This window comes from Python bivittatus, unplaced genomic scaffold (genome assembly GCF_059951505.1).
Source record: "Python bivittatus isolate LINGU-HERP-01145 unplaced genomic scaffold, Pbiv_v1 ctg000530_np1212, whole genome shotgun sequence".
NCBI lineage: Eukaryota > Metazoa > Chordata > Lepidosauria > Squamata > Pythonidae > Python > Python bivittatus.
The window spans coordinates 6,041,784-6,068,648 of record NW_028277085.1 but is presented as its reverse complement, the minus strand read 5'-3'; the positions used below and the strand labels follow the sequence as shown (position 1 = coordinate 6,068,648).

At 45.1% G+C, this 26,865-nt stretch overlaps 1 protein-coding gene across 2 annotated transcripts; it reads right to left on the bottom strand.

Annotated features, from left to right (window-relative positions):
* Positions 1-325: 325 nt before the first annotated feature.
* ZNF592 (zinc finger protein 592) lies at positions 326-26,621 on the bottom strand. Of its 2 annotated transcripts, none has more exons than XM_088148478.1 (9): positions 26,480-26,621; positions 18,635-21,015; positions 11,162-11,340; positions 10,140-10,316; positions 8,992-9,151; positions 7,296-7,562; positions 6,853-6,965; positions 3,972-4,089; positions 326-2,833 (listed from the first exon to the last, which is right to left on the bottom strand). In XM_088148478.1, the coding sequence occupies exons 2-9, from the start codon at positions 21,005-21,007 to the stop codon at positions 2,306-2,308; spliced, it is 3,915 nt and encodes a 1,304-aa protein (XP_088004604.1). In that variant the 5' UTR covers positions 21,008-21,015; positions 26,480-26,621; the 3' UTR covers positions 326-2,305. The 2 variants fall into 2 exon arrangements, with proteins under 2 accessions (XP_088004604.1, XP_088004602.1); XM_088148476.1 differs by lacking the exon at positions 26,480-26,621 and adding an exon at positions 25,540-26,136.
* Positions 26,622-26,865: the final 244 nt, after the last annotated feature.

Sequence of the window (26,865 nt, the reverse complement as noted above, 5' to 3'; positions counted from 1 at the left end):
TCAGTTGATGGATCACCAAGTAATATTCACATTACGACTGCAGAGTTTGGATTCACAGAACACGATTGGCTAAAATATAATTGATTCGTTTGTGGTTGAATGCCGTGTGAATGCAGTTGCAGAAGGCACCTGCTTCAGAGCAGGTCCTCCTCCAGTGCTGTTCTTCTCAAAGGGTAGATGCTGAACCACAGCCTCAGGCACTGAGATCAAGGAAAATTACTTGGGACTCCATTATGAATCTCCAGCATTTGGACTGAGCTGGGTCTGAAAGACCAGTGTGAATTTGGAAGAGCTGCAACATCAGAGAACAGAGGCTGGAAGCCACTCATTGTTAGATGGTTTTATTTGAAATACTTTGAAGTAAACATTATAGCAAGGCACAGATGCCACTGCAGATTAAATAGATATGTGATGGCTTGGGAGGAATATCCTCCCTGCCCCCTGCTATTGTTACTATAGCTAGGCTACCTTGTAAAACATTCCCTAGACTAAAATGTACACAGTATCAAAAAATACAAAGGGTTTTATCAAAACACGTCCAGACGAGAAAGTGAGCAATTCAAATGCAATAAGATAAATAGGGTTTTTTTTTCTTTTTAAATTATTTATAGTAAACAATGAGCAGGGTTCCGACTTGAAACATAAAAACCGTATTAAAAAAAAAAAGTAAATATTACACGAAGCATGAGAAAAAAGCACACGGGGCTGGGCGGGGAGGCCACAGACGGGGGCGGGGGGGATGAGCCAACGTTAAGAGGGTGGAAAGCAATCTTGAGAGTCAATGGCAGCCAACCGAGATGAAAACGGGAAAGGGGTGGGAGAGAAAGGATGTGCTTTGGAAGAGCAGGTGCACTTGGGGAGGGCCAAACAGTGATCCCCCTCCCCGTGGAACAAACTTCATCAGCCCCAATTACTTTCATTTCCCGGTGCCGAAACAGCAAGCTAACTGAACTGACAAGCAGAGGGCATTATCAGGAGAGACCTCCAGCTTCTTTTGTACTGTAATCTTTGTTTCGCAACTGAAAGTCTTCTGGGACAACACATCGAGAATGATAAACCAAGCCAATCTCCCCTTCCCTCCACCCTCGGTACCCTTCAACTGGGCTGGGAAAACAACTCTGATCATTTACAGCCGGGGGCAGTGATCAAGGCTGCTCCCCAAACTGAGGAAGGGGGTGCTAACCTTGGAAGAGGAACAGCCTGATCACCCAAGGATGCTGCCTACAACCGAAGGGCAAGCCTCCCGTTATTTTTTTTCCTTATTCTTTCTTACTACAGACATCAAGAGTTACTTGGGCAGGTATTTAAATGTGTATGTGCCCCCAACATTTATGAAAAGAGCCTAGATACAACAGAGAAGGGTGACCGAGAATCCATTGCCATGTATGATCATCACTCCAAGCCAGTGTGTGTGTGTGTTTGTAAGGAAGGGGACAAATACTCAAGCAGATATGCAACTGATGTCACTTGCAACAAAGATTAAGCGAAGTGTCACCCCTCCCACCAGCTTTGAAAGGCCTGCACTGCTACAGTACAGCTAAACGTGGGTACTGCTGGGGAAATGTGATCTTTTATTTCTCAAAAATTCAAACAAAACATCTGCCAGGGACTAGTACTGAAAGCGTGTCCTCTAGAAAAAGGTGGGATTCAAAATCATATTCACAGAATGTCCGAAAGGTCATTTTTCAGGCCCAGAGGATTTTTGTTTTGAAAAGGAAGAACCCTCAGTCAGAGGTGGTGTGGTCCGGAGAAGATTCCTGGCATTTTGGGGCTGTGGGTGAGAAAGGGCCGTATTTTTAATTAATTAAAAAGGGGGGGAAAAAGAGGCTGAGCTAATAGGCAAAAGTCTTGCGCGGCAGATGAATGCTTTGTTTGTGTTGGGGAAAGGGGAAAAAAAAAAATGGAAAAGTGCTCCTTACCCTGAAGGGCCTGATACAGTTCAGTCAGCCGTGGTCATCCTACAATCCAGTGTTTCTCAACCTCCGGAACTTTAAGGTGTGGACTACAACTCCCAGAATTCCCCAGCCAGCACGGCTGGCTGGGGAATTCTGGGAGTTGAAGTCCACACATCTTAAAGTTCCGGAGGTTGAGAAACACTGCTATAATCTCTCTCTCTTCCCTCCCCTTCCATTACACATTCTGTGCTAGGGAGACGGTGACAGTTGGGTGCTTTTTCCCCAATTTCCCTTACTGATCAAGACGAACGGAACGCGGCGCCTGTTCCATCCATTCAACAGCATCATGAAGAGCCTCCCTCCCTCCCTCCCTCCTCCAACCAATGATTCTGGGGAAGCTGAGCGCACTCTTAAATAGGGGGAGACTTTGTGGGTTTGTTCTGGGAACTAGGCTTCTCTTTGCTGCAGGGCACAGGGTCGCGCTCCGAGTCTCTGCTCTTGGAAGAGTCCCCTTCTGCACTGCTGTGGCTTGTCTCGCCATTCGCCTCCCCCAGTCCGTTCTCTCTGGCCTCTATTTCTGGAACCTCGTTTCCACCCTCTTGTTCTTGCTCCTCCTCCTCCTCTTCCTCCTCCTCCTCTTCCTCCTCCTCCTCTTCTTCTTCCGGATCTTTTACTTTATGAACAATAAAGAGGTGCCTGTTCAGAGAGAGGTGGGACGTATAACACAAACCGCAGAGCAGGCACTGGTATGTGGAACTGTCTGACTTGTGTCGAGGTATGTGTTCCAGAAAGTCAGTCTCTGTGGCTGTAGCAAAACCACACTTGGCACATTTCCAGCGGGCTGCCTTCAATTTCTTTGCTGGCGGGTCATCTGATCCTGATGCGGTAGCTTCCACCTGACTCAGACCATCTGCGGTTACTCTCTTTGGAGTTTTTGTCTGCAAAACAAACCCATATGCTCACTGTAACAATCTGCAATGCAGTCTGTAGGCCGCCATCAAAACGATGCCTACTAAGAGCAAGAGAGACCCATCTCTTCTTCCTTGCACCCCACTACCAAGCTGTCCATGGCACCTCAAGCTATTATGAGTAATGAGTGGAATTACAGGCTCTCTGGTTACCCCAGTCTCTGCTTGGTCAATGGATGTATTTAGCCTGAAATGTATTCATCCAAAGGTGATGCTGTAGTGAGGAGAAGACAATAAAAAAGGGTGCCCTTTGTCGTGGGTACAGCAGACCCCCCTATTTGGATTGACCTCTATTTGCACTACTGTTGAACGGAAAACACCTTCACCAGTTTTCTCAATTCTGAGGACAGCAACTGGAATGGAGCGACATTTTGGGAGGGAACTTAGATATAATTAATCAAACTCTTGTCTCCAGCACTTTCCCAGGAAGATAACCAAAGTCAAATGCAGTTGAGTGCCTTAAGGGCTACCTGTTTAGGTCTATGATTCCCAAGGCTATAATTCCCTATTTTATAGTGCACAGAAGCCATTAAGCTTGTCTTCCAATCTGTCCGGTCATTTTCTCCTTAATGACTCTGCTGTCAAAAATTAATCTGGTTTCTTCAGGCCTCACTCTCTTGTCACTTGTCAATATCAGAGCCTAGGATTTTCATTTAATTAAGAAAGACCTAACACAGATTGTCCTGAAATAAAGCTGCCTCCTCCATGCTGGTCTTGTTAAACTACAAGGTGGTTTCAGGCAGCCCTACTTGAGACGTAAAAGTCTTTAGTGCACTGTGGGTTCGCCTAGAATCAAATACCTTAGTATTTACCATTAAGGGATTTTGTAAGGCTAAAATAACAATTTTTGTAATTGTTAAATTACACGCAGATGATTGCGGAAATGGGCGAGTTTTCATTACAAGAAATATCTTTTGGTAGGGCTGGCACTGTCTGTAGAGCCCACGAGATATAGCTCTGCATCTTATTTAAAGGACCTATTTGCTCCTCCCGGAAAGAGAACTGGAGGGCAACGCTTGGAAAGCAGATCCCAAATGGGATGATAAACCAAAGAGAGAGAACATTAGCTACCCCACCTCCACATCTTAAGTAAAGCATTGCAGATTACTTTTGTCAAGTCTTTGGATATCTGGGAAAGATCTGGATTTTTGATGCCGTGCATGAGGCTCATGTGACTCTCCAGCATCGATGGCTGAGGAAAGGTCTGAATTTCATCTGTGCAGTACCTTCAAAATACAAGACAAAAGAAATGCCATCAACACAACTGGATTTCTTTATAGGTATGTAGGGTGTGTGTGTGTGTGTGTGTAATTTTTTATGAAAAGTTTTAAAGGCAATAATACAAATGAATACAAACTAAATTAGAACAGGAAAAAACGAAAGAGAAAAATAACAGAAAAAGCTAAAAGTGCAATTAGAAAAGGAAGTAGGAAAAAAAGGGAAAGATATAAAGAAAGATACAAAGATATAAAAAAGTAGCTTCCGATATTCTTCACAGTAGTTATAAGTGCAATTATATTTTAACCTCTCTCTCTAAAGTTCCATCATGACTGTCTTCTTAGACTTAGGCCAGTGTTGTCCAAACTTGGCCACTTTAAGATGAGTGGACTTCAGACCCCAATTCTGGGGTCAACTCTCAGAATTCCCCAGCCAGCATGGCTGAGTTAGGCCAACTTGTGGACCAGTGTGGACCAACACTGACTTAGGCCAACTTGTGGACCATGATTTTGCGTCTATGCTGAACCTTCTGAATATATCCTTGAAGGACATCCATGCAATTTTCTCAACTGATGAACTTGTGAGCTAAGTTTGGTTTGTGAGAAACTCTTCAACCACAAATGACGTGATTTCACAGCAAAAGTTTCCATAAGCAAGACCTGCTTCTAAGAGCTACATACAGAGACAAAGATTCTACCACAAGTAGTTTGGAAGCTAGCTTTGAATTCCAGGGATGCCAAAGGTGACCTTGGGTCATCCTTCAGAGGTGATAAGAACGGCTTCTTTTCCAGAGGGAAAGCAAAGGTTTGCCATGGGAGACTAACGTTTTGTCTGGGATCTCGGTGGGAACTGCAATTTCACATTCGCTAGCATGTGGCAGGAATGCAGGAGGCCACAGAGAGGAGGCATTTAAAATCACAAGATTAGATCAACAGATACATGCTACATTTTTCTGTTCACATGCACCAATTAAAGTAACACTCAGAATTCCCCTGTCTCCTTGCCCAACATCTGTACTTCAATTAAAGTAACACTTTTTTTCTTCTCCTTAAAATGCTTTCTACAGGAAGAATAGTAGGGATGAACACTAACCTGTCCCCATTCTAGCTCAAATGTTCTCATTTTGAAAGAGCTCCCACAGACATAATCTTGCACTGTTTTCTGGGTTAGTCTGTTGTCAGTGAAGGAGGTTTAAAATAATGCCTTAGTATTCCTGGTTGTAATCTTAGCCCCACAAAGTAAGAATCCCCATTGGCCAGATGGAGAAACATGAATGAAATCAAACTAGCAGTTAGAAAAGTAAGGAAATATACAGAGATACAAAGGAACAGATGCGGGCAGGGACTGTTTGATGTGGAACAGCCTTCCCCAAACTGGAATCTTCTGTAGCCAACATGGGTTTTCTAAGACTGGCTTCAGTAAGTATTATTTCTTGTTCAAATGGATAAATTAAGGGACCACTAAAACCACAAAATGGAATCAGTGATGGAAAGCAGCTTTTACCGGGGAAAGAACTATTTGTAGTATACAGGAATAATTGCCAGAAAACACCCTAAATTAGAGGAGCTGTTTTCTGTTGGGTAACTAAGACATACTAAACAATATATTTTAATGAAATATTAAAAACAAGCCATGAATTGAAGTTCCATCTGCTTCCTGGAAATCTGCTTTCCTGGAGATTAATTAGAACGGAAAGATGCAGCCCTTGTGTCGCTATTTTATTCTGAAACCAAGAGTGCTTAAATCTGAAACATAACCTGAAGGCAAAAACAACAGAAAATTAACAAAGCCACTCTCTAGCACGACTCAGGTAGATGCCTTCTGGGAAGCTCAAAAACAGAGCGTTTAAGCAAGGATCTAGAACTTGTAATCCGAAATGGAAAGCCTCTCTTATCCTGAATACTGGTTTGAATAGTTCAGCTGGACCTACGAGAACTGAGTTTATCTGGTTGTCTGGTGGGTAGTTTATCTTTTCTCCAAAGATTTCAGAGCAGAACGTAAAAGTGTTTAGTTCACTGTATCTCAGATTAACCTAGACAAACATCCTGGCTGCTACGCCAGACTTCCTCTACCAACACTACATTGCTGATGGGCCACCTGCATTCCATTGGCTGCCCTCGGCCTCCGCCCAAACACTCCGGATTGCAGCTGTCAGCGGCCCAGTTCTTCAGTTTCCCCAAACAACGGGGGCCTTGGGTGAGGCTTACGCATCTGTTCTGTCCCTTAAATTGTCTCCAAATCACCACTCCCTGCAACTTCAGTTCCACCTGCTCCAGTATCACTGGACAGGCCACCTGCAAGCTTTGGAAAGAAAATAATCCTTTGAAAAGAAAAGAAAAATGCAGCCCCTGGCCGCAGAAAGAATGCTTAACTTTAAATCCAGGATGGGCAAGTTTCTGTCGGATGGCCATATTCCCTTAAGGATCAACCTCTCCTTCTCTCTTGTGGATATTCCCTGTCACCTCCTACTGAACTGCCCTGGAAAAGACCGTCCTGGCTAGAACTGCAAACTCTTCCCTTGCAACAGGTTTTGAAATTAACTCATTTAAACAGGGAGAGCACACACTGAACTCGCAACAGCTCCTCCAGAGATAGCTAGAGCGCGTCTATTATTATGAAAATCCCCTACTCTTATCACAGGATCTCCTGGAAACTAACACGATCTAACACAACTAGCGCACGAACCCGCCATCTAACAGGCAGGAGCAGATATGACCCTGTGACGCCGTGCTCCGGACCGTGCAGGACCCATTTCCCCCTCTCAGACTCACCAACAAGGGTACACTTTCTTTGCTGTGTCGTGATTATTGCGAACGTGTCTGTGCAGACTGTTGGAGGCACTGAACGACCGCTCACACTGCCGGCAAGGAAATCTCTTCATGTTCTGCGCAAGAGGACCGGAAGAGTTAGTGCCGAAAGAACAGGGAACCGTCTCTTCATTTTATTTCAATTTGGGCAAAATAGTGGTCGGAAGGGTAGCGGCCAGACTTTGCTCTGCATAAATAGGGGTCTTGTTTGTGCAGAGGGCCTCTTGATGAGAGAAAGGGACAGTGTGGTTCTACTGCTTCCCACCCCATGACTAGGACAGGAGGAAGGGGAGGAACAAAAGCAGGCGTCTTCCTTTCACTCCTACTTCCCCAGCATTGCTAGGAAGTGGAAGAAGAGCTGCAGTGATATGAAATGATGGGAAGAGGATCCAGATGCGGGCTGTTACCTTTCCATGGCTTTTTCTCATGTGGGACACATAAGTTTCACGGTCGGGGATCCACTGCGAACACTCCCGGCAAGTCCAACTGCAAGTTCTGGACTTTGGCTTGGATTCTGGGCTCGTGCCTTTCGTGGGCAAAGAGGTCGACTGAGAAGTACCGTTGATGATGGACAGCTCCTTGGACGTTGGGAGGACGGGACCGCTTGTGGTCGCCTCGACCTTCTGCCGAGCACTGGTGAAGTCCTCGGGATTTTCAGGGACTCCGTGGGTGCTCTAGTGAAAGTCAAGGAATCAAGCTCAGCTCCACACTGAAAGGCCAGAGCAGGGAGATAATCCACATTTTCTCATGAAATAGCCCCAAGATATCATTATTCAGATGCCATTTGTTGTAGGTTTTTTAAAAAAACACAGGGGAAAGTCCAAAACATTCCCTTCCATCGCCACTACCCAAACAATTTGCCATCTTGTTTGAAGAGCTTCCTTAGCTGTAATCTGCTAGTCTAGCTGTAACTCCATACCATGGTTAGATCAAAACAGGCAATGGTGAATTACGTTGTGCAGTGCCATGGAAAACAGAATATTCAGACACATTTGTTCAAGCCCCCTTGCTGATATTTGCCTTATCCCAGGCATAGAATTTGGAAAAGCTGCACCCAGCTCATTTCCGGTCTGAACCAATTCAAAGAGACAAAAAGTTAAATGGTTTTAATACAGGTTTGAAATGCATCTCTGTTCTCTGCATTCGTGAAGGTCTGGATCTAGAAGGTCATTCAGAACTTTGAACTGGGTCCAGAAACGGACTGGAAATCAGTACACTTGGCACAATATATACATAATACGATCATAACGCTCAGCTCAGGTTAGCAACCTGACCTAGATCATAGATCTAGAAGTAAAGAAGTTACTGACATCCTCAGCAATTCATTGCTGGGTGAGTTGTTCCGTGCACTTTCTCTAAATTTACCTTCAGGACCGCATTCAGCCTGAATCTGCTGGGAAAAGCTGCTGGTGATTCCCCTCTTTTGGGAGGCAGAGGAAGCCAAGCTTGGAGCTGCTGCTCCTTGGTGGCAGCACCAGCCCTTTGGAATGGCCTCCCAGTTGTACTTAGGATTGGATCCCCTTGAACTGCTTTCCAGGAGCACCTGAAAACAGAGCTCTTCTGGAGGGCATTTGGGGTGTGACATTATTTTGAGTGAGGTTTATAAACTGCTGGTTGCTGGGCTTGACTATGTTTTACATGCTCTTCATTTTAAACCAACCGTGGACGTTTTCATTGTTATTGGATATTCCAGGAAGTGCCGAGAGTCCTTTGGAATTGTGATGGAATGTAATAATTCATGTAAATAAATAGAGGTACCAAATAAACAAATAAGGTGATTTTAGGACACTCTCCTGGTTCACACATTGTGCTAAGTTCTAACGCCTCTGGTCTGGACTTGCAGGCTGTGCGAACCCAGCCACTGTGCTCTGCAATTTATAGGCTTAGCTTGTCCTGTAGATCCAGTCGATTATGGTTTACAATTAAATTACAGTTAAGCAACCTAAATTTTAGAGCCAAATATGTAGAAAGCCTGATGAATGAGAGAATGTCCATCAGAGATGGGAAAATAAAAGGCAGCAAAAGTGTTTCATGGGATAAGCCGAATATGTGGAAGGCAGGGCAGGGTTTGCAGAAGTGAGGGAACCGCCCTGAGCTACCAACCTTGACGTGTTGCATTAACTGCAGCTTCTGCATATACACCAGTTGACAGTGGGGGCACTTGAACACGCCCACCATCAGCCTGTTGGCATTTTGCTGGAAGTGCTCCTGCAGAAGCCTCTTCTTGTTAAAGACGGTCTCACAAGAGCATTTGTAGATCACCCTGGAACAAACAGTTGGATGTGGAAAAGGAGAACTTGCTCCTTCATGAAGGCATGAATCAAGAAAAGCAAAATGTCTTGGGAATACACATATTTCAGAGTCCACTGGAGTTGGGCAGCCAATACATTTAAATTAATAATAACAACAACAATAATATTGGACTCAAGGGCCCTATGAACAGAGGTGTGTGTCAACCCTGTCCTGAATGAATCACATCGGAGCCCTTGCAAAAGGAGATGCAATGACTCTATCTCACCCCAGCAGTAGGGAGGATGAACACAACTGCCGATTGCTTATGGAAGCCGTTCATCTGTTTTAAACCACCCTGGACCATGACTTCTGCTTCCAGTTTTTACTTCTGCACCTCTGGTATCTAAGTTGCAAGAGGGGCAGGCAGTGTCTGGACTGCAAGATACTGCTCAACTCCCATCAGGTCTAGCTAGCAAAAACAATGGTGGAAATTGCCATTCATCATTTGGTGGACTACACATTTCCTAAACCTGAATTAACAAAGCTGTTTAGTAGCAGGAGTGGGGACAAAGAGGAAATGCATCTCCTTTTTGGAAGAGACCAATGGGATCAGATCTCCTAGCTCAGGCAGCAGAAGCTGGCACTTAGCACGCAGAACATTGAGGGTAACACACTGATTATAGTAAACTACTCCTGGATTATGTGCAAACATAAAGGCAGTCTCAGGAAGAGATGGGCAGCCCAACTAAGAATGAAAATAATTAGCAAACAGGACTGTAACATAACCTCCCAGTTCCCAAAGGAAAAAAAACCCTGCAGATCCTATTACTCATGTTTCACAAAACTGAAATCAAGATCTCCCATGTACACGTGGGCCTGAGAGACTCCTGGAAACATGGGTCAGTTGGGGGGCAGCCTTTGTCAAAGAACCAGATGGAGGAGGTGGAGTAGGAAATGAAAAGAAACTCCAGAACTGTAATGGTGCAAAACCAGCCCATGGACCCAAACAGATCACTTACTGAGATGTCTTGTGAGGCTCTGCAGGATGCTGGCTGGTGATGTGAGCAGTGGTGCTGTCTGCAGACTTGAAGGCCATGGGGCAGAATGAACACTTGTGGAAGACTTCACAGTGCTTCTCGTGAATGTGGACTTTCAGCATAGCTTGTGACATGAAAACCACCCCACAATGGCTGCACCTGGGGAGAACAAGAGGAAAAACTCAGCCTGCAGCCACAAATCTGTCAGCATCATTTCTATAGTCAGGAAATGGGAACAGGCCCAGGTTTGCTTTACTGAATCATCAGCCGGCGACCTGGTAGAAACCATGAACCTTCATGGTTGTAGGATATCAACCTAGATAGGTGGCTGCAGAAAGGGATATTGGCTAGAAGTTAGAGGTTGAGATATGGCCAGCTGGAGTAAGAGGGAATAAAAAAATGAGATTCATCCCACCATACCAGCTCTCTGGGGCCAACAGCAGCCAGTGAAAGTATTAGTCCAAGTTAAGAAAGAACCTCAATTTGCAGTTGCTACAGATGAGTAATTGTGAGACACTGTTAACTCATTGCGAGCTTCAGGCTTCTGAGAGAGTGAGCCGACGACACATATATACAAAAGTCCCTTTTAACAGGTGTTAAGACTGGCAAAATCACCTGTTATAGACTACTCTGAAGTTTCTTCTACTTGTGGCCAGATAAAAAAAATAAAGATGGTCAGTATCACTTCTCCCCTAAAAAACAGCAATGCATCCTTAGGCGAGACTACTGCAATCTGCCTAGAAGCCCAGTCATTTGCAATTTTTTTTTTTTTAGCCGACTTCCTTGCAACTTGGCCCAGAACGTGCATTTCCAAAGGGTCAGTAAAAGCCCTGTTGAGTGGCTTTTGTTGTGTGGAAATGTTCACGTGGTCTTAGGGCAAAGCAAGTTGATGACAAAGCAGCTCCAGGAGGAGGGAGAACGGATGTTGTTCTCCCTCACTTGCTCTTTCAGATGTATTAAATAGCATATCGCTTTTTCCCAGGTTCCTCAGACTTAGCACTGACCTGTAACCGACTTTACGGGAGTAATGCAGGCAATTCTCTTTGACGTGGGTTTGGAAATAGGCCGACCGGCAAATGGCCCCGCACTCGGGGCAGCAATAGGGTGATTTATGAGCATGGATTCTTTGATGAGCGCAGTAACTGCATTTGTTCGGCAACAGCATCTGACACACTTGACATGTCTAGGAGAGAGAAAAAGAAAGGCATCTTTACTGACCGATTTGAGCTCTGTCCTGCCTTTCCTTCAGTGGCACAAGGTTATGGAGAGGCTGGGAGAGGAGCAAAAGGGGAAGGAGCCTTAAACCATCCAGAGATAGGAAGCGAGTCAGTTTGCAGCTCATCTCTTGAATGGCCACTCAGCCCAGGTGGCCAAAAACCGGGGAAGAAGCATTTCAACTCCTTCAAAGAGACTCCATCTTATTTAACTCACTGTAAAGGCGGCTGGGAAATTCTTCTTACAGTTTCCAAGGTTCTGTATTTTCCCCAAACAGGCATTAAAGATATGTTACTGAAATCTGTGTTGTTCTTAATTCCTCGGTCTTGCCCAGCTGTGGGGTGCTTGATGCTGGGTCTTCTGCTCCTCGGCTAACACCACTGTCAATTATACTGCCCTTAGCCATTCCATCTTGCATGTGGCCAGCCTCTCATTCTGTCTTGCCTTTTTGGTCACATAATCAATCTTTCATTAGCCTGCACATTTATTTATTTGTATTTACTTACCAGGGTTTATGCAGAGTTCCAACTGAAACCATCTCTGGGCAGCTTATACTCCATTTTACAGCATCAGGATTCAGATAGTCCAAAAATAACCCCCCCCCCCAAGCAACAATAATTCCTCAATGTAAACATAACCACCTGATGCAACTCAATCATTCCCACCATTCCAGGTGGCTCTTGAGATCCCATCAACATCTGTGTTCTGTACAACACTAAGATGCTGACAAGCCTTTAAACAGGATTGATTAGCAGAACTTTGAAAAGGCAGAGTTTAGCTTTCTTCTGTAAATACTTTTTGGAATGGAGAGAGAGAGATGGTGCTTTTTCTGCTGTCCAAAAATCCTATCTTGTGAAGCAGCTCTTCCTAACTGGTCCTCTCCTGATGTGTGAAACTACAACCCCCATCATTCCAAGACAATTCCTGGTGAATACTTCCAGATGAAATAAATGAAGCTTTTTGATGCCTTAAAAAACCACAACAAGCAAACCTGTCCTCTTCCTTGGTTACTCCAATTAGGAAGACACTAAATTATTGATCAAAGCTAATCAGACTCATTATCCTACCTTTTTTGAAATTCTTCCAACTATAACTGCTGCAAATCTGTAGCAGAGAATCTTCCAGTCCCTCGATCTCCTCCAAATATGAAGCACAATCCACGGCCACCAGAAGATTACTCACTCTTGCCCTGAGCAAATCCTAGAGCAGTGTTTCTCAACCTTGGCAATTTTAAGATGCATGGACTTCAACTCCCAGAATTCCCCAGCCAGCATGACTAAATTTGAAATATAAATAAATAAGTAAGTAAATTGCCAAGGTTAAGAAACACTGTCCTAGGGAGAGACTCCCTGTCTTATTCAGCTATTCTCACTGGCAAGAACGGGAGCAGTCCAAGAGGAGGTGCTGGCTGGCTGGCTGAGTTGTGATCTTCAGAATTCTAGATTAGGGCGGGTGATGCTTGAAGGGCTCCTTTGTCTGACCAAAGGGAAACCAGGGCAAAAGATTCACTGCCCAAACCCTGCACTGCCTGGAGACGAGGCTCAGAAACAAAACTTCTGACTGGCAGCATTTGTCCCAAAACCACACTCAAGTGTGTCCAGCACAGAGAGGCAGATGAGCGCCCCAATTTCTTAGGAGAAGCTTTCCTTTCTCGGAGCAAGTGCCAAAGCCCAAGAAGCTGCTCATTCGGTTATGCCCCTTGAGCAAACACGCTTCCATCCCCTCTCTGCCACTCTGTATGTCTCGTGTGAGAAAAAACGTTATCAGTTTAATCAGGTGTTTAATTTTAACCCTGACAGAGAAAGTGGAATACATTACACTTATAGCAGTGTTGTCCAAACTTGGCCATTTTAAGATGAGTGGACTTCAACTCCCAGAATTCCTCAGCCAGCATTGCTGGCTGGGGAATTCTGGGAGTTGAAGTCCACTCATCTTAAAGTGGCCAAGTTGGACAACACTGACTTATAGCAAAATACAAAGGAATCCTGCCAGCTGGGAGTTAAGGGCAGAATTATCAGCGTGAGCATTATCTACTGAAATTACGCTTTCATTCATATTGTGGTAAATTGATATTTCCAATGACTGCTGGCCTAAACAGTTTGCAGAGGAAGGGTGTAGTTATATAACACCTATTTAGCCTGTTGAACATTAATGACATTTTCTGAAACAGAAAATCCAACCCAACCCTCAACCCTGAGCTTTGGAATATTCTCCCAGAAAAACATATCCAGCACCCGCTCCATTTTCTTTTTGTTACCACACATCACTCTGCTTTTTAAAATCCCAGTATGTTTAATTTTTTTGTACTTTGCTACAATAATCTTATTATTTATGTGATTTATATCCTTTTCCCATCAAAATAGGCTGATAAAATGCTCCCAAAACAAAGGTTGCATAAAATACTCCCACAGACAAACAAAAAGCAATGAGTTTAAACTGGCCTGATTAAAACTTAATAAAAAATACAGCCAAACCCAAGAAACATTCCTTAAAACCAGTTCAAAATGTGCGACTTAATTAGTTTTATCTCTGCTGTTTTTCATTTGTGATGTTTCTAGCAGATACTTAAATTTATTGCTTTATTTTGCTCTTGTATTTATTTTTCATTGTATTCTTATTGCAAGCTCCCTGACAGCTGCTATTAGAAAAGCAACTAATACATTTTGAGTAGAATGAATTAAATCAAGGGCATTTACATGCGCCTGTTTTACAGGACCCATTTATTCCCTCCTCCTTTCCAACACCATAGTTTTCTGAGTTTCAGAACCAATACAATGGCTTTCCAGTTTGCGTGAAGGAGGGTCATAAGCATTACCACCGTATCACAGATTGTCTTCACGGTGACCCACCAGAGGACTTCTGACTGGAAAGACCTATTCACTGCATGATCCTATGGTAGCAAAGATTCTGGGTTATTACATTTCTGCCAAAATGCAAAGGATGGAAGTCCCCTTACTCCTTTTCCTTGATACGCAAACACAGCCAGCCATGCTGATCCACTGAAGAGCAACCATCTATCTATCACAGTAAGGCAACACCTTTTAAAACTTGTCTTTACACCAACTGAAGTGTCACCAATTAATGATACATTAATTGAAGAATGATTCTTCATCAGACAATATATTAAAGCCATTTGGACTGAAGGAGAGGCAGAGAGAAGAGAAAAACGTAGGAGTGAAACAGCTTTCAAGATTACAGCTTCTAACAATCTGGAGCTGGAATGTAGAGCTTCACAGATGTAGCTTCATGGGGGGAAGAAAGACAAAAGACAGATGTTCTGCTACTCTTGAGAATATAACATGTAGTTCTATTTCAACCACATTATGTCTGCATTTAGCTTAAAGTGATAATAAATGTCAAGCCTGAGGAACAAATGGTCTACTTCTAACTGTCCTTCCATTGCCACTTAAATGAAGGTCTATGAAGAACCCTTAAGCTTAAAAAATCATTCATGGACAAATGGGCTGATTTAATACACAGATACAAGTGTGTGTGAAATGTCTGAGCAGCTTCACATCATTGAGAGTGCTGCCTTATCAATATCTTACTTGTTCCATATTAGCAGCCACTGCTTTGGACACAGTCTCCCATGACCCCAATATGTTGGCCCAAGCTATTCCCTTTTCCCAGCTCTGGAGCCCATAACAGCTCCACTGGGCATGGCTCTACTGCCAAAACTGCCTAGCTGAGTGCCTGTCAATACAGCTGAACAGAAATCTTCAGCCTTCTGATCTCCCTACTGAAATCATCCCCGACAATTTACACACATGCATGTGCAAGATCTCTCACAAACACCCCCTCCCTCTCAATGGATCTCTTTGAAAAGATCATTAAATATGACTTCAGCACTTCTCAAATGCTTAAAATCATTAACATATTGACATAAAGTATTACTAGATTTTTCCTACCCTTGCTTTCAAATGATTCATATTTTGTTGTTAAAGCTTTGAATTCAGTGACTGCACCTGTTCAAAATTGATTCTTGGCATCCTAATCAAAGAGCACAATACTATCATCCCAGATTGCTGGAATGGGTTAGTTTGTGCATGAGCTAGGAATTCAGGTTGTATTATCAACTTCTCCACTGATGGACTCCTCGACCAGACTTGTCCGACAGCGAAGATGGAAAGGGTTGCCCAACTTTGTGCAACGTGCCAACAGCATGGAAAAATCTGAAATGGATTCACATATATTCAGCAACTCCAAACAAATTAGTCGTGCAGAATCATGGTAGTTTCTTCACATTAAGAAACATAAGGGGCAGTTGCTGTGTTTGCTTGTAATGGAAAGCCAAGGTCTTCAAAATTGTGACTTATCACTAGTTAGCATGCCTGAGATACAAATCAGGTAACTCCATCTAGGCTTGGTTACTACATTGCACAAACTAGAAATTCTGGCTTGTTTCTCTCCAAGACAGAAGCCAAGAACAAACTGTGGAGCTCTGGCTTCTATGAAAGGGCAAACAAACTACTGATGGATCTGTCTGGGTTAGTCAGCTGTGCCCACTGGGAACAGAGCAGTGTGTATCCAAACAGTTCTTTGGAAGCAAGTCAAAATTTGGAAGATATCTGGTTTACTGATCCATGGAAACACAGTTATTATATGCAAAACATGGATTGCTCCACTACCACCCACTTGAATGTAACACTTATTTTGTTTTACTATAGTTACCTTTTTAATCTTATTTTTGTTACAAGTTATGAAGAATCACAATACGGACTGTTACCTTTTCCTGTAAATGATGGAGTTTTTGAAGCTGATTAGCCTCAGTAAGACTACAATTATTACACTGATTTGTGCTCAAAGAAGCCTACACAGATATAAAAATAAGTTGCATGCTAGCCTGGCACATTTGCATAGCTAATCGAAGACCACATTTCTACAAAGACGTAGCTTTCAACGTATACAAACAGAGGAAAACTGAGCATGAACAGGAAATTGGTCAAAACCATCGGAACCCTTACCTGAAGATTTTGCTAAAATGAAACATCCAATTCAAAGCTCAGAATAACTATACAACTGAAAACTAAGGGTAGGAGGACTGGCTGATTTGTTTCATTTCAACCGTAGCTCTTCGTGCCTCAACTATGAGAAGTGCATGTTTTTCCATGACCATCAGGGCTCCAACACGGTACAATCTCCTCCTACCCACCTTCTATGGTTGGTTAATACTACTATTTATGGATTGCGCTATCCAGGTTCTCACTGTTTCTCTCCCAAATACAAATTGAGGAGGGCAGCACAAAACTGAGATGAACTCTGAAAAGCTTCCACACAAAATCCAACAGAATAGGAGGAACTGCAAAGTTCCCATCCATCTTGCTTAAAGCTGTTGTTTTCTAAAACAAATTAACAGCAGGACTAAATACTATTAAAAGCAAATTTATATCAATACGTACACTAGATCACACCTGGAATTTCATCCACTTTACTGAAAAGTGGGGTCTGTTTATTTACTAGATTTATACCACCTTTATTTTGCACAACTCAAGGTAGTGGATTTAATACTCCTTCCTCCTATTTTCCCCCAGAACAACAAATCAATGAGGCGGGTTGGGCTTAGAGACCCTAGCCCAAGATCACCCAGTTGGCTTCTCTGCCTATGGGAACATTAGAAGGTACAATCTCCTGCTTTCTAGTCCAGCATCTTAACCACTACACTACTGGCTCTCCAGGTGGTGGTGGTGGAGGAACATATAGCATCCCGATCTACCACATTTTATAACTACATTCACTTTCTAGAAAGTCAAAGACAATGGCAAACAGTCCAGTTCCTGGACGGTTGGCAGACCTGCCCAAGTAAAACACAACAAAACCTCACGTGACATGGTAGAGCTTATTGTTGACTCCATCATGGCTGAAATAATTGATATGGTTTATTGGGTTGAACTCTTTGTTTAATATTTCTAACCCATCACATTACAGAAGCATTCAAAATAAATAAGGGAGCTGGAATATTAGGGCATTACTGCTTAACTAGGTTGCAGGCCTGAAAAATGGTAACGATGTGGTGGCTTGAACTATGTGGCAGACAGACTGCTGAAGTTTTCGTTTTCTTTCCTCTTTAACATATTGCCAGTTTGCATTATAAATACAAGGTTTGCTGTGGCAATTGTGAGTAGGCCCAGGATTCCAATAAATGGATTTTTGGTGGATTTCAGTGCCTCTGAGCATTTTTAGAAGTGGGAAAATCAAGCAGAGAGGAGAATCTACAGCGGATAGTGAAAGAAGCTGTAAATGTGCCCCACTGTTATTTAAATATTTAGATATAAGAATCTGGGTGAAACAGTGACCTTAACAATCTCTTTACTTGGAAATGCCATGGTGATTTCAGTAGTCCCAACTTCCAGGTTAGTGTGTCAAGGACTGTAGTCTGTCTAAAGGAGTGTTTCTCAATCTCAGCAACTTGAAGACGTGTGGAGTGCAATTCCCAGAATTCCGCAGCCAGCATGGCTGGCTGGGAATTCTGGAAGCTGAAGTCCACACATCTGAAAACTGCCAAGGTTGAGAAACACTGCATTAACTACTATACTACCCTGGCCCTGAATTGGGACTGCAATTCCCAGAATATACAGCCTATTATATTTCCAGTTAAGAATTCTGGTAGTTGAAGTCAAGCACATTTGGCCAAGGCTAAGCTATACAACAAGGGATATATAAAATAAATGTTCTTAAGGATCGTTCAAATCACCACTTTTCTACAAGTACAGAGAAAATAGAGAGGTAGAGAGGTATTACATGTTCCTAGCCCAGAACAGCTCTCTGAATTTGTCTGTCATTCAGTGATTGTGCCCACTGGCTATTTTCCACACGCAACTTAGGTTTGATAAAGCATATAGATCAAGGTTTGGCAACCTTTAGTGGGTTGATAAAAAAAAAAATAAAATAATTAAAAACTCGGCAGAAATATTGCAAGATCTCAGGTGATTTTTCACCACCTCACCTTGGAGTTCTCAGGAGATTTTGGTATTCTTCTCCAACATTTCTTGAGATTTGACAATATGGCAAGTTTTCAGGTACTTAACGTTTTAACTTTTAAATTTAATTTGGGAGGTTCCACAGATAATATAACAGGATGTTGATGGTGTTTGGACATCCTGCAGGCCCTATTTTGCAATACAGATCCTGATATAGCTCCTAAGAAGCTAGAAAGACACACAACTCATTTTTTTCTCCTGGCTTAGTATGTGATTGAGGTTCTTTGCCAGTGATAAGAAACCAAAGGCGGAAAAATTTAGCTCAGGTGTCCGAAAGTGACTTACCAGGCCCTCATTATCTTCTGAGGTTCTCTGATAATGTGCTGCTAGGGCAATATAGTCCAATGCCTGTTTATTACATTCAAAACACTTTAATCCATAACGAATAAGTCTCAATGGGTCTGTATACAGAGGCAGCGCCGGCTGGGCATTTGTCATGCTCCCCGTCCCACTTCCTGATCCAGCACAGGACTTATGTGACAGAGAGGACAACCGTGTGGTCGGTGGACTTGAAGACGTTGAAGAGCTTGTGGGAGACGGCGAAAACATTTGGTCTACAGAAATGGGTTTCATGAAGAGCTGTGAACACTGCATGATGAAGCCTTTGCTCTTGTGATCCCTCGCGTGTTTGAGCAAGCTACACTTGTTAAAGAAAAGCAGCATTGCTGAACACTGAGTACACATGACTTCAATGTGGACACTTCTCCGGCTATAATGTTGAGTGAGGCTTTTTTCTAAGGCAAACGAATCACCACATTCCAGGCAACAATACCCAGAGGCAGGAACATGAATACTGCTGTCAAGGGGAGGGCTGAGGTTGGGTGTATATATTGGCACTGGATTGGCACCATGCAACACTTTGTTAAATGCCTCAACAAGTGGGGCGGCCTTCTTGACCTGCTGCACGAGTGGCACGGTCACCTGTGTCAGCTGGGGCTGACTGCGCCGTTGCACGGATGACCTGGCAGCCACCGAAGCTGCAACGCTGTGGGGGACCAGGTTGAGGTTGGCCAGGTGCACGGCTTTCGGGAGGAGGCTGGCTGGGTTGCAGAGCTGGGCCACGATGCCTGGCTGCTGCTTTTTGCTCAGCTGCTGTCCTGCAACGCCTACTTTCATTGTCCCGCTGCTGCTGTTGGCCAAGAGCGACGCACTGGGGGTGCTGTTTATGGGAATGTCTGCAATCAAAGTGTTCACTTGGGGGCTTAACAAGTTTGCTTCTGGGGCGGCAGCTTTTGCAAAATCCTTGCATGGCTCAGCTTCCAGGGAAGAGGCCGCTTCTGGAGAAGGGAACGGTTTGACAAACTCTTCGGCCACTGAGCCATCTGCAGGTGATTCTTGAGGAGATTTGCCCAAGTCGTCTGCCTCAGGCAAGATCCTCGTGACCATTCTTTTAATTTCACCAGAAGAGGTTTTAATGGTCTTGATCCGCACTTTGGGAATTGCTGGAGGGGAGCCAGTTGCCACTGAAGGAGAGCCTTTGCCGCTGCTGTCGCTGCACACACTCCGGGGAGATTCAGGCTGCTTGCTGGCCTTTCTCACCATTTCAAGGGGGCTTCTGGGGCTCTTTGGTGACTTTGGCATTTTGGGGCTTCCCTTAATGCCATCCTTAAAGGAGCCAGGGGGCTCTCTCGTCACATTTGCCTGATCCTCCTTGGAGATGCCTGCAACCTTCTTGGCCTGGAGGGCTACAAGGGCAGCGACACAAGAGGAAAGTTTGGAGTGAGTGGGCTTGAGACGCTGGCGGGGTGGGACTGATGAAGAAAAGTTCATCTCAGGCACAGAACCTTTAGTTTCCCCCACGTTATTGCCATGGAAGTTGCCAAGGGGCAACCCTTCACCAAAGGTACTGTGTGTGTCCATAAGATCTTTGCCAGACCCGTCACATTTCTCTGGGCTCTTGTCACGCTCCCTCTTGCTGGTGACCTCTGCCCTGTTCTCTTGAAGCCCATGCATTTCTATCTTTGGATCTCTTTTACAATATTGATCAAACATACTCAGCTCTGGTTCTGGCAGTTTCTTACTTAAGAGATCTAGCAGCGATGGACCAGTTGACATAAACCTACTAAACTCTGGCTCTGGCAGAGTCCTACTGAGCAAATCTAACACAGACGACCCCGATGGAATATACATGGGATGGGGTGGGAAATAAGGAGTTTGGGCATGTTTAGGTTTGTCTACAATACTGTTTTCTTTGAGCACATCCTCTGGCTCCGGGCTGGAGATTGGACTGAACTGACTAAAAGTTGGTAAAGGCTCCGACTTTGCCTGTTCCAACTTCTCTGGATAGTTCCTCAAGCCATCTCCATTGATGAAAGATGAATCAAATTTCCCATAGCTGTGGGTCTCCAGGGGCAGATCTGAGCCACGGAATCCATTGTGCAACAGGCCCGGTCCAAGGTGGTTACCGTCCTTTTCTGCCTCGAACGACTCCTGACGACAGGTGTTCTTCACAATGACGCTCACAACTGGAACATCAGAAGCTGGGGCAGCATGGGACAAAGATGTATTTTCCTCTATGCCAATCCCTGTCTGCTTGAGATGGCTGTCATTCTCCTCACCGGCTGTCTGAATGGCTTCCTTGGCATCAAGGCTGGTTGGGTCAGGAATGTCGAAAGCAGCCAGCAGGTCATCAAAGTCTGGAGTTTTCATGTCCCCCATGGTGAAAACTACAAATCAAAAACAGTTTGTCAGAAGCATCACTGAGAATGTACATTTTCTAAAAACATAGCATTGTAGGGTTGAAAGAGACCCAGGAAGACACAAGTTCTAACAAGCGATACTAGGAAGACAAGTCAAGGGCTGCGTTACCAGCTCTCATCATTTAGCAAAGACGTTCCCTACCTGATACCCTCCAGATATGCCAGCTTTCAATCCCTATTACTTCTAGCTGGCAAGGTTACTGGCATCAAAGTCCTGGTTTAGGAAGGCTGCTCCTACACTTTAGTTTGTCCTCAGGGAAACTAACTGCCTATATCTTGTAGCTGGAGAATGAAGATGATAAAGTGCCAACTGTTAACTAATTCACACATCATGCAGGACTATAATGTAGTTTATCTGTTTTTGATTAGCATGTAGATTAAAACCTGCTTCATCAGAGGCACCAAATTCCAGTCTACCAAAGCTTGAACTCTGCCACAATAAATAATTTTAGCCCTTAGAGTGATTTTTGCTTTTTTTCTGCTGTTCCAAACAGTCATCATATCATTCTCCAGCCTGAGGCCCTCCAGAAGCATTGGGACAGCAATTCCCAAATTCCAGAGTCAGAATTCAGCCATGCTGGTTAGGAACTCTGGAATCTTCAGTCCCAACATACCTAGAAGATGCCATGCATGTTCCGGTAGTCTGCTGTCCATTTAACCCTCTTTGTACCATGCAAGACAGTTTCCCTGAAAGGGAAAAGAGGAACCCATTCCCTTTTCCTCTCACATTTATCTTATTTTTCTTTTCCACACTGAAACTGACACAGTGGGAGAAGCATCTGGGAAGGATGGGAAATAAGTAAGGTGACTTCTCCCCCATTCCCAGGCACATTCCTGAAGCATCTCTTTTTCAATGCAAAAATAAACATTACTAGAAGATGCCTTCAGTAGAGACTGATGCTGAAGCTTTCCACAGAAGCTAGACTGCTGCATTTCATTTTAGCTCCCTTCCCCCATTATAACAGACATCTTTCCTCCTTGCAGCCTTCAAGTTTCATCTTTCCCCTTTCCTATCATTATCCTGTATTGCTGTTCTGCTGTTCCTTGTTTGCTGCTGATGTTGTCAGCATGACTTTTGTTGCCAGTTTGGGCCAAGCCAAGGAGTGAAGAAATCAAAGTGTGCTGTGTACACTGACTATCAGCAGTTGGTCCACAGCTACAGGGGAAGCCCAGCCAAAATCTGCATCACAGCAATTCCCCCTTCACTGCCAGAGGGCTGTGAAACAATTGGCACACTTTATCTCATTCTTCTCCATGTTGCACACACAGGGCTTGTCGAAGCCTAAAGAAAAAAAAATCTTCTGCCCTGGATGGTACAAAGGTCCTGAAGAGCCAGTCTCTGTGACCTTCCCCCTGGAACGGTCAACTGGGACAGCACAGGAACAAGGAAGTCTTCCATTTTCTTGTTGCAAACTCACAAGCCACTGGAACTGAATGCTTAGGGTTTAACTTCATGCCATGCTTGCAACGCAATCGATAAACAACCTTGCTGGATTTTAAAAATTAAAAAAAACTGCAGCCAGGGGAGGGAGGAAACATCCTCAGCACTCCACCTAAAGGAGAGAGAGCTTTAAACTTTCACTTTCCAATTGCAATTTCATTATCGCCACTCCCCAGTGTGACTAACTCCCATGGGGGTCAAACCGAGGCCTTTTCTCCAATGCAAACAGATGAGGAGGGAAGGCTTAAACTGGAGCACCCTGCAGGCCACAGGGCCAGTGACCCACTGCTCCCATCCTTCTGCATCTGGCTTTTTTTTTTAAAAAAAAAAAATCCTACGATTGCTAATCTTGTCATTAACATCAGATGTAATGCAGCTTTTATGCTAATATCAGAAAGGCTGCAGAAGTCAGCATCCTGTCTTCCCCTTTCTTGACAACCCAGTCAATTCAAAGGCTGACAAGACTCTGCCTAATGCAGTTTCAAAGGCATCACCTTAACATTCCAAGTCCACCCAAACTTAACTGTTTTTATTTCACTGATCCCAGTGGCAATTACTGTATTTCTGAATAGATACATCTACAACTGGACCGCTGCCCACTCCTATATATCCTCCAATTTTATCCTAAGTTCTGAAATTGGGGGGAAAAAATAAATGCGTCTATAATGTCAGTGTGGCCACAGTGCTAGTCCCACACTTCCACTAAGCCGTAATTATGATGCAGTCCATTTGATTTTAGCTTAGCATGTTGTGTCAACCCAGATATACAGTAGTAGTTTTCTTCAATGAACCATGTTTAAAACAAACCACAGCTCAACGTGATGCATAAACTGGAGTCAGACAAGAACTGTTCTCTGAACTTTCAGATAGATGAAAGCAACTTGCCTGGAGATGCTATAGGCTAAGCTGGGGCTTTCTGCAGACAAAGCAACTGCCCTACCAATCAATTCCAGCTCATCCTCAACTGGCTTGTTATATTTGCTCTACCAGAAGAGCATTCTCATAACCCCATAGTTACTCTAGTTTCCCATCTACCAAATGCTAAATAACCTCATGAAATCAATACAAAATTGAACAGAGTTATGGATTGTACAATACTATTGTAAGCAAGCAAGCAAGCACACAACCAACTTCTATGGCCCAACAAGAGGAGACACAAATTCCTCCCCCAGCAAAGTCCCACAAAAAAATGAATGTTACAATTTCATTGATGCGTTCATGTCAGATAACCTGGTGCAATGATTTAAAATCTCCCGCCGACTTGTGAAATTCTATTCACGTGTGAAACTGTCTGCTTTTAGAGAATATTAATGTTAAGACGAACAACAGCAGGGATTTGATACTTTCAGTATAGATGGAAGAAAAACACCAAGCTGCAAATGATGCAGAAACATTACAGTGTTTCCTAATAAACACTGGTCATCTTCACTTTCTGGCTGTATTCACATAAAGCTAAGCCTGGTTTTATAAGCATAATTTGATGAACAGGCCATAATGGGCTGCACATTACACACTAATCCATAATGAGTAATTTCAACGTCAAGCCAAAAACAAACAAACCACATTATAGCTCTCTGTTTGTGTGAACCCAGGCATTCTCATGGTTTGCCAATTTTTTCCCAACAATAGAAAGGTACAAAAATACAACAAAACTTAATCAGAAGCAGGCTGAAAACATGAAAAAGGATGCCCAGTGAAGGACTGCTTTGCTGGTAGAAAATATTTTATCAGCACAAATTTAAAAGGAACAGTTCAAGGATAAAATCATAAACAGGACAAACATTCCTTGTTCAAAGGCGCTTCTGATCTATTTTTAAAGTCGAATTCACAAGCAGCCAAGAGTATCCGAATGAGTCTCAATGAAGATATTTTCCTGGAATTTTTCCCTATCCTTTCCTATGACTGGGTTCAGATTGGTTTTGGTTTGTCATGACGTGTGAGCCAGCCCTTGTTTGTGAACCATGGTTTATTGCTTGCCATAATGTATGATTCAAGTCACTACAGCTTGTTCAATAAATCATTGCTTAGGGTGATATGTGAATTTGGTTAGCGTATTTTAGACAAAGGTCATTATGCTGCATGCAACGGGTCTATCTTCCTATGACAATCACATGAAGTCTGTGATACTGCCACCTTGCCAAAGTTAAACGCATCTGGGTTCAGTCCACAGATGAAGGTGGCTACCATCTACTTACCTGGGAATAAGGCCCAATGAACGTGTATAGAACTGCACTTCCAAATTGTGAACTATGGAGTACTGTCAATCAGTTCATGAGTTCCCAGTTCAAACCGCAGCTCAGTTACAGACAGTCTTAACAACCTCTAATAGCTCTCAGCCTCGTGTACATCCTCACCCTAATACTGGTATCACACATGCTGGGATAACACAGGGTAGCTATTTAAAATACTGAATAGACTTACAACAGCCCTATACTGTATGCAAGTGCTCTGAGTTCTTAAGAAAACTAATTCAACAGCTTTACCCATTAGGAAAATCCAGTACCATTTAAAATATTTCATTCTTAGCAAGTTTAATACCGGACTGCAAATATTCCTTAAAACCTAGCTGGCCTTTCTGCAGAAATATAAGAACTAGAGTAGATTTCAGTTTGAGGGAGTTTGGCATCCTCAAGACATTTTCTACTAGCTAACTGAAATGCTTGGCAGCATGTGAACTGAAGCCCCTTATGTAACACGTTTCCTCTATGGTGGGAGAAAAAGTCATGATATGGTGGTCTCTTATTCCTCTACTAAGCACACATAAATATTACAGACTGCAGCTCAAAAACTCCGTGCACTAGGTTAGGAGGAGTACTGAAGTATATTTGCATTTATGGCATGGTAGCAGGAAGAGAAACATTTAATAAAAGATGATTTTTGTCAGAAAGAAGCAGGCTGACAAGAACAAGCATAACATGGACAGCTCCCCTGGGGCATTCTGCATAGATCTGGAATTCTGGATTGAGCATGGCCCTCCTCGGCAAAGTCTAAGTTGCCCAGAGTCCGCTGGGAGTGGGGCGGCCTAGAAAAGCCATAAAATAAATATGTACCATCAGTACATCTCGGTGCGCGCCAAATGCGCAAACTCAAGAGCCCATCTGCAAACTGTACTTGATCTTCCGTAGGTGGCAGAATATTGAGGATGTTAAAAAACAAAACAAAACGATGCTGATCGGACCGCGGCATTCAGGTTCCACAGTGGCCAACCGGATGGCGCAGGGAGTCTTATGAGACGGGAGCGTGGCAGGATAAGGTGCTGTGAGGGACATAGGGGTGCAAACGGGTCCCCAGGTTCAAAGATGGATTTCAGCAAGTGGGATCTGGGGACATACTGGGCACAACAGTGCCCAACGAAGCTAGTGGCCCCGGGATGAGGATGAGGATGATGACAACAGGAAGAACGCACCCTGGTGAGTCTGGCAGCTGCCACAAAAGTTGATGCTGGTCTTGCAGCGCCAGGCTGGCACAACCACCCTGGCTACATGTCTAAGCTACTCCGGGGGTCCTGCTGTCCAGAGCGGCTGCAGAGCTTTACCCCCCGCGGATGGACAGGCCACCCCGAGGGCGCCCGGCTCCCGAACGGGGCAGAGGGCGACCCAGGCTGGCACGGTAGGGACTCCTTCCCCGGAGACGCCGTCTGTGCCAGCCTGGCCCGGCGGGGCGCGCTGAGCCGCCCGCCCGTCGCCCTCCTGAAGATGAGGAGCCCCCGCCCGGCCCGCCCGGGGCTTCCAGCCGGGGCCCCTTGCCAGCCGCCTGCCCCACCGAGGAGAAGGGCTCCGGGCGTGCCCCGGCCGGGCGGGCCGCCCCCGGGCAGGGCCGGCCGGGCCCCGGGGCGGCGGCGGCTCTCCCGTGGCGGGCCCCGCGCCTGGCGGAGGGCGGCCACGCGCCGCCCCCGGGAGGCTGGCCCGCCGCCGGGCGCCTCGCAGCGCGCCGGCCGGGCGCCGCGGGAGGGAGAAGCGGGTCCCGCCGAGCCGCCCGCCCCGCACTTACCGACCAGCCTGCTCCGCCGCGGGCTCCGCCGCCGCCCGGGCCCGCACAGGCCTCACCCAGCGCCGGGCAGCGACCGCCTCAACATGGCGGCGGCGGCGCGGGAGGGGCCGCGCGCGGGCGGGGCGGGGCCTGCGGGCCGAGGCGAGGCCGGCGCCCGCTCGCGCCAGCAGCGGAGGGGTCCGCGCTCGCTCCGCGGCCGGAGGGCGGCCGGCGGCGGGGCCGCGGCTCGGGCAGCGCCTCGGCCCGCGCGGTGGCGGCGCGCCCTCCCGCCGGCCCACCTGCCCCGGGCTGGCCCCGCCGCCCTGCCCGTGGAGCTCGTGGCCGGCTGGGCTGCCGCAGCCGGATGCGCCCGGCGGAGAGAGCTCGCGCTGCGTCCAGTGACCGTC